This window comes from Chrysochloris asiatica, unplaced genomic scaffold (assembly GCF_000296735.1).
Source record: "Chrysochloris asiatica unplaced genomic scaffold, ChrAsi1.0 scaffold00043, whole genome shotgun sequence".
Lineage (NCBI taxonomy): Eukaryota > Metazoa > Chordata > Mammalia > Afrosoricida > Chrysochloridae > Chrysochloris > Chrysochloris asiatica.
The window spans coordinates 17,798,414-17,806,208 of record NW_006408561.1 but is presented as its reverse complement, the minus strand read 5'-3'; the positions used below and the strand labels follow the sequence as shown (position 1 = coordinate 17,806,208).

The 7,795-nt window shown below is 37.5% G+C and overlaps 1 protein-coding gene across 3 annotated transcripts in view; it reads left to right on the top strand.

Moving 5' to 3' along the window:
- The window catches only part of PHC3 (polyhomeotic homolog 3 (Drosophila)), a 97,786-nt gene that overhangs the window by 70,719 nt on the left and 19,272 nt on the right, over positions 1 to 7,795 (top strand). For all 3 annotated transcript variants that reach the window (XM_006861823.1, XM_006861822.1, XM_006861824.1), the window contains one exon: positions 4,696 to 4,855. In XM_006861823.1, the coding sequence (XP_006861885.1) occupies positions 4,696 to 4,855 (160 nt within the window). The remainder of the gene's footprint in view (positions 1 to 4,695; positions 4,856 to 7,795) is intronic.

The window sequence follows — 7,795 nt, the reverse complement described above, 5'->3', positions numbered from 1 at the left end:
TAGGGGGGACAAAGAGTCCTCCAATAGCAGAAGGGAGGCTATGTGACAGCCAGGCAACACCAGTCAGGTAGAAAACAAAGCCAAAATTAAAAACAAAAGCGGAGTTCTCCGATAGCAGAAGGGAGGCTATGTGACAGCCAATCGACACCAGTTGGGTAGAAAACAAAACCAAAATCAAAAACAAAAGTGATAATGAGATAAAAACAAAGCAAGACAAAAAAAAAGAAGAAGAATAAGAATTCAGCATCAGAAAAAACAACGAGATTAAGGCAATCTCTAGTCTCACACACACACACACAAAAAAAAAAGGTAAAAAAAGGACCCTGTATAGGGTTTCTAAGGAGCAGCTGGTGGGCTAGAACCACTGACCTTGCAGTTCAAAAGGCTCTGCATTCTGGTCCCTTAACCTGCAGCACCACAGCAGTACTGCCTTATTGCTGGTGGTAAAAACCACCTCAAAGCGTTTCTACTTGTGCTGTCTTGTGCCTTGATGGGTGGGCCTGAGCCTCAGAGGTTGGGCAGAGGGCTAGCCTAGGCAGAGGGGGTGGAGGGCGGGATTAATGGCTGCAGGCTGATGGCGTCCCTGTCTGATGACATCAAAAAATGCCTCTCTCTGTCTCCCTGCACCGTGGACACCTGGCCCGCTCTACATCCACGCCGACAGCGCCTCCCATGGCAATGTGCCCCCCCCCCCCCACGAAGGACCGTGCCAGTTCCTGTGGCCCCCAATGGCTCTCTGGGCGCTCCCGCCCTCCGAACTTATCCCCTCCAGCCACGCGCTCCAAGCTCCACAGGGGACGGGCGCAGTCCTGGAGGGGAAGCCGAGCGCAGGCCCAAAATGCCCACAACTCCCCAGCAGCTCGACCCTTCCAAAAAGCAAGTCCACAATGTTGGAGGCTAAAGTCTTATGCTTGCCCAAAGGCTGTCTCTCTACCAGGCGGGGGCCTCCCCTGTGCGATGACACCCACCCTTCCCCGGAGCCCACGCATCTGTTTTGCCTGGTCAGGGAAGCACCAGAAGTCTGCACTGCAGTTTAGTTTTAAGTGGAAACTGTCACTTTAAATTTTGAGGATATCTGTGTGCGTGTGTACTGGATCCCTTCGGTGTATAAGTGGGGTGTAGCAGATGATAAAGAACCAGTGATACTGAAGGAAGAAGTCCACAGTGCACTGAAGGCATGACAAATAACAAGGCTCATGGATTTGATGGAATACAGATTGAAATCTTTCAACAGATTAATGTAGCACCGGAGGCAGTCACTCATCTATGCCCAGTGATTTGGAAGACAACTAACTGGTCAACTGATTGGAAGCGATCCTTATTTGTGCCCATTCCAAAGAGAGGTGACCCAATGGCATGTGGAAATCATCGGACAATATCATTAATATCTCATGCAAGTGAAAGTTGCTAAACATAACTTAAAAAATGGCTGCAACTGTACAGACAGGAAACTGCCAGAGATTATACCTGATTCAGAAGAGAACATGGAATGAGGGGTGGCACTGCTGACGTCAGATGGATCTCGTCTGAAACAGTGAATATCTGAAAGATGTTTACCTTTGACGTATTGCCTATAAAAAGACTTTTGATAGTTTGCATCTTGACAAGCTGTAGACAACACTGTGTAAAGTAATTGCTCTTTAGAAACCTGTACATAGACCAAGAGGCAGTTGTTTGATCAGAATAAGGGAACACTGAGTGATTTAAAATTAGGAAAGGTATAAGCCAGGGTTGTGTTTTTACACCATACTTATTCAGTCTGTATGATAAGGAAATAATTTGAGAAACTCAGTTATATGAAGAAGGAGGTGGCGTCAGGATTGGAAGACTCATTAACAACCTGCCATATGCAGATAATAAAACCTTGCATTCTGGAAGCAAAGAGGACTTAAAACATGTAACTGATGAAGCTCAAAGACTTATGTTTGAATTGCACTTCAATGTGAAGAAAACAAGTCCTTTACCACTGTACCAATAAATAAAATCCAAATAAATGGAAAAATGATTGAAATTGTCAAAGTCTTCATTTTGCTCTGATCAGCCATCAGAACTCTAGGAACAGCAGTCAAGAAATCAAATGATGCATTGCATTAGGCAGATCTGCTGCACAAGACATCTTTAAAATGTTCAAGGGCAAAGATGTCAGTTTAAGGACTAAGGTGTGATGACCCAAGCCTCAGTATTTTCAGTAACCTCATGTGCATATGAAACTTGGGCAATGAATAATGAAGAATTGATGCCTTTGAATTATAGCATTGGAGGAGAATATTAAAAGTACCATAGACTGCCAAAAGAACAATCTGTGTTGAGTAAGTATAACCAGAATGATCCTTAGAATCCAAGATAGCCAAACTTTGTCTCTAATTGTTTTTGTTAGGTGCCATCGAGTTGGTACTGAGTAATAACTCAGTAAATCGACAGTTTTTGCACAACAGAACAAAACACTGCCTGATCTTGTGCCAACTTCACTGTTGCTGCTTTGCTGTTGATACTGTGCAGTCCATCTTGTTGAGGGTCATCTTCTTTTTCGCTGACCCTCTACTTTACCAAGCATGATGTCCTTTTCCTGAGACTGGTCCCTCCTGATAATATGTCTGAAATATGAGAGGTGAAGTCTGGCCATCCTGGCTTCTCATACTTCTCAGCATTGGACCAATAAATGACATTGTGATAAATGGGGAGATGATTAAAGTTGTCAAATATTTAATTTTGCATGGATCCATTATCAGTACTCATGGAAACAGCATCAGTAAATCAAAGGTTATATGCATTAAGCAAATCTGCTGTAAAAGAGCTGTTTGAAAAAGTGTTGAAGAGCAAAGATAACAGTTTGAGAACGAAGGTGTGCCTGACTCAAGCTCTGGTATTTTAAATAGCCTCATGCATTTGAAAGGTGGATAATGAATAAGGAAGACTGTAGAGACTTCATGCATTTGAGTTATGGTGTTGGAGGAGAATATTCTGAAGAAACAAATCTGTTTTAAAAGAAGTATAGTCAGAATATTCCTTACAAGCCAGGTTGGTGAGACCTTGTCTCTCCTACTTCAGACATGTTATTGGGAGGGAACAGTCCCTGGAGAAGGACATAATGCTTTGGTAAAGTAGAAGGTCCTCAAAAAAGAGTAAGTCTAACAAAGAGATGGATTGGCACAGTGGCAGCATCAATAGGCTCAAGTATAGCAAAGATTGTAAGGATGACACTACAACCAGGTAGCGGTTTTTTGTATTGTGCATAGGGTTGCTATGAGTTGGAACTGATTAGATGGTACCTAATAACAAAAAGTTGGCTTGTATATTCAGAAAACTTTATATTGCTAATTTTTTTTTCTAGAAAGATCATTTAAGTTTATTTATTCACTTGAATTGTATGCCCTTAACAACCGTTTTTTTCCTAGCAGTGATATCCATAAATTCTACTTGAGATATATTAAAATATTAACAAAAGTGACCAAAATTTCAAAGTTTTATTTGTCAAGGTTATTTATTTGCTATGATAAAAATTTAGAAAATTCCAATATTTTTCTTCTCATGGATAGCAGGTATTGAATACTTTTAGCCAGCATTCTTGTGGACTTTAACTGTTTTTTAGTCATCATGTTTTTCTGATTATTGGAGGGCTCACTAGTGATACAGTAAATATTTTTGGTCTGAATTGTTTTTGCTGAAAATATTTCTAAAATAGCATTTATAACTCATTTAGGTACATTGAACACAGTGAATATTTTTATTGATTTTAATATTAATAGTTGAGAATTTTCCATTGTGTAATTGACTTCCTGAATGAGGAGTTTGGAGACTTGATTTCTACTTTTGATTAGTCTCTTGCAAAGAAGGTCTCCAAAACTTTGAACATTGATTTTTTTTTAAAACTATAACATATATACAATTTTCCTCTGTGTGAAAAAGCCAAAACTTTTGTTAGTTTAAAGGTCATTTAAGCATTCTGACATTATCTATAATTCCTTGGTGGAAAAAATTACTTTGAGCATGAAAAATAAATCTTAAAGCATTCTTTCCAGAAAACAAATCAATTAGAATTCTGACTAAGGATTTATTGCTAATCTTTTGTTTGTGTTGTGTGCTCATATATAAAAACTAAAGTTTTTGAAGGACAATAGTCTTAAGTACTTCCTTGAGAGAAGAACCACATAATTTGATAGTATTTTTAGAAGTATTTTTAGATAGTATTTTTAGAAGACAAACAAGTAATCAAATACCTTGGAATATACTGGTAGCTACTGCCTTTGGTTTTCAGTGTTGGGCTTAGGAAAGTATTCATGTTGTTATTAAGTGATGTGGAGTTGGCTCTGAGTCATGGCAACCCTGCATAGGGTTTCTGAGGAGCAGGTGGTGGGTTTAAACTATTGACTATGTGGTTAGCACAGTGCATAACTTGATCATTAGTATTTAATAGGGTATTGTTAAATTTTGATTTTTGTAAAATTCTTGGTTGAACTAGAACCCTAGTTCTTCTTGACTGAAACTTTGAAACAGTGTTTCTACTGGTGACCTGAAAGAAAGCATTTATGTCCAGATTGCTTAACCTTTTCTCAGGCAATAAAGCACTTAGTGAATGGATCTGACCAATTGAACAAGTAAATTGTCCTGGACACCATTCATTTAAAGAGGTTCATGAAATGAGTTATTTCTGAATGTATTTGTGAACTTTATTTTACTTTATTCTCCCTTTTAAAGGTGAGTCGATCATCTTTGCTAATAGAACAGCCTGTGAAAAAACGGCCTCTTTTGGATAGTCAGGTGATAAATTCTGTGTGTGTTCAGCCAGAGCTACAGAATAATACAAAGCATGCAGATAATTCATCTGACACGGAGATGGAAGACATGATTGCTGAAGGTGTGTGGATTTCATTTAATATACCCTTTCAATCAACTTAGATCTTTACTGCGTGAGACAGGACTTGGATTTTATCCTACACTTGACAGTATTTACTGTTTTCATCTCTTATGTTGCATTATTTGACTATAATAATAGGAAAGCCAAATAACTAACATAGCAAGATCGGCATTAATTTGCATGATGTCAGTTTGACTTTTGAAAGAGTGTGGGTGGGAAGAGTTCCATTATATGTGAGAGAAGGTAACTCAAAGTTTTAGAATTAAAATAACCAATTATCTTTCTTTTAAAAGCAGATGATATGACAGATGCTTTCACTAAGTTTCAGAGCTTCTGGGTTGTTTGGTTTTTAGACTTGTATACTCTGATGTTTCACATCAGGTGAATAATTGTATTGGGGTGCATTCTTCAATCAAGAGATGATTAAATTTGTTCAAACAGAAAAAAAAATCACTAAATCTAAAATTATAAAGAAGAATCATTTTAATAGAGACTTTATTTTAATAGTAAATATTCCATAGTAATTTAAGTTGGTATACACAAACGAGTGAACATGAAATTATATACTTAACTTCATACCTTGATTTGCTATTAAAATCAGCAAATGCCTTTACTGTATTTTTTGATGAGGTTCTGAATTTTTTATTTAAAATACAAACTGCCCATATTCTATAGCAGCATCTTTGTGAGGCTAGCCCTGACTGATTACTTTCCTGATCCTATAATTGATATAATTCAGTTTAACAAATCTAATAGCATTTAGAGAGATCCCTGGTGGTGCAGTGATTAAGCAATCTGCTGCTAACTGAAAGCTTGGCTGTTTGAACCTACCAGATGCTCTGAGATAGAACAATGTGGCTGTCTGCTTCTGTGAAACTTTCCAGCCTTAGAAACCTTATGGAGTAGTTCTAGCCTGTCCTATGGGGTCGCTTGAGTCAGAATTGACTTGATGCAATTTAAAAACAAACCAAAAAAGAGCATTTAGTATAGTCTACAGACGTTAAGTAATTGACATCTGTGTTCCAGTGAGTATCTGCAGTGTATTAGTATATTATATCTATTATGAATTTGTTTTGCATACATTTACTGAGAATAAATTATGTGCCTGCACTTTGCTAAATTATGAAAAATGGCCTCTTGGTAAGCACAGTCTTTGGTCAGTTTTCCTAACTCTTAAAATGAAAGCACCTCTGTTGTTGGTGTTTTATAAACGGTAATATTATTTTCATTATTATTTTAGTCCCTATTTGAATAGCAAAGAGTATAATGTTGTTTTTAAGTGTTGGTTCTGGCATATAATGACCCTGTATAGGGTTTCCGAGGAGCAGTTGGTGTGTTTGAACTGCTGACCTTGCGGTTAGCATTTCAGTGCTTATCCAACAGTGCCACATCAGAACCAGAGAGTATGTTGTTAAGTATAGATGAGTTGGTTCTGATTCATAGTGACTCTGTGTAGGGTTTCTTAGGAGCCATTGGTGGGTTTGAAGCACTAACCTTGGAGTTAGCAGTCCAGTTATTATATCCTACAAAGTGCTACACCAGGACTCCATATCATGGGATTATTATAATTAATAGTGTATGCATGATATGACATTGTAGTCATATAAGAAAACTTGCATTTTTAGAGGTATCATTTAATTATATACTTGTGTTAGAGCTCTGGTATGGTGCAGTAGCATAAGCACTGGACTGCAAGGTCGATTTGAACTATGAGGGTCACTATGAGTTGGAACTTATTCAAAGGCACTTAACAACAACTATTAAAGAATATAATGTTGTTGTTTGTTATTAAGTGCTGCAGAGTTCATTCCGACTCATAGCAACCCTATATAGGGTTACCGAGGAGCAGATGGTGGGTTTGAACTGCTGGTTTTGAGGTTAGCAGTTCAGTACTTATCCTACAGTGCCATACCAGGATTCCGAAGATTATAATGTTGGTAAGCGCTGTCAAGTCGAATCCTACTCATAGAGACCCTGTTTAGAGTTTCCATGGAGTGGGTGGTGAGTTTGAACCACCGATCTTGCAGTTCAAACTGACTTTTCAGTTCAGTGCTTATCGTATAGAACCACACCAGGACTCCAAAGAATATAATAACAGTGTAAAAATTTGATTTTTAATGCTAACTTGTACTGACTGATTCAATCTGATGGTTTATTATTATTATTATATAAAAAAATATTAACAATGAGAATTTTCAAACATTGATACAATCAGTAAGAATTGTATAATGAATCTGCAATCATCCAGACTCACTTTATTAATGAATTGCAACTTTATTTTGCCTTACTTGCTTCATTTATTCCTTCGCCATTCCACCTGTCTGCCTTCTCTCAGTCTTTCCCTTTAGTGTTTTAAAGAAAATTATGTTGTTGAGAAGTGCCATTGAGTGGTTTCCTACTCATAGAGACCCTGTGTAGGGTCTCCAAGGAGTGACTGTTGAACTCGAATTCTGACCTTGGAAAAACAGACCTTGCAGTCCAGCACATTATCCTACAGGGCCATACCAGGAACGATATAGTCTCTATTTTATTTCACCACTGTATTGTTCAGTGTGCATCTCTTAAAAAATGCTTATTTTCCTATTTAACTACAGTGTCATTGTCAATTTTTTTTAAATGTCCATTTATAGTTATTTTGATCTAATTAGGATCCAAACAAGGTCTACATTTTACTTTTTGTTGTTATAGATTTAACTTCATTTAATTCCTGAATGCTTTGCTTTATTTTAGTTACAAATACTACTTTAGCTGAGAATTTGCTTATTTGAAATTAAAAGCAAAGATAATGTAAAAGAATTATTTTTTCTTGTTTTTGTCTATTGTAGTTGTTGTTGGTAAGTACCATTGAGTCAGTTCTGACTCAGAGTGACCCTGCACAGGGTTTCTGAGGCTGCAGATCTTTATGAGAGCAGAAAGCCTCATCTTTCTCCTGCGGAACAG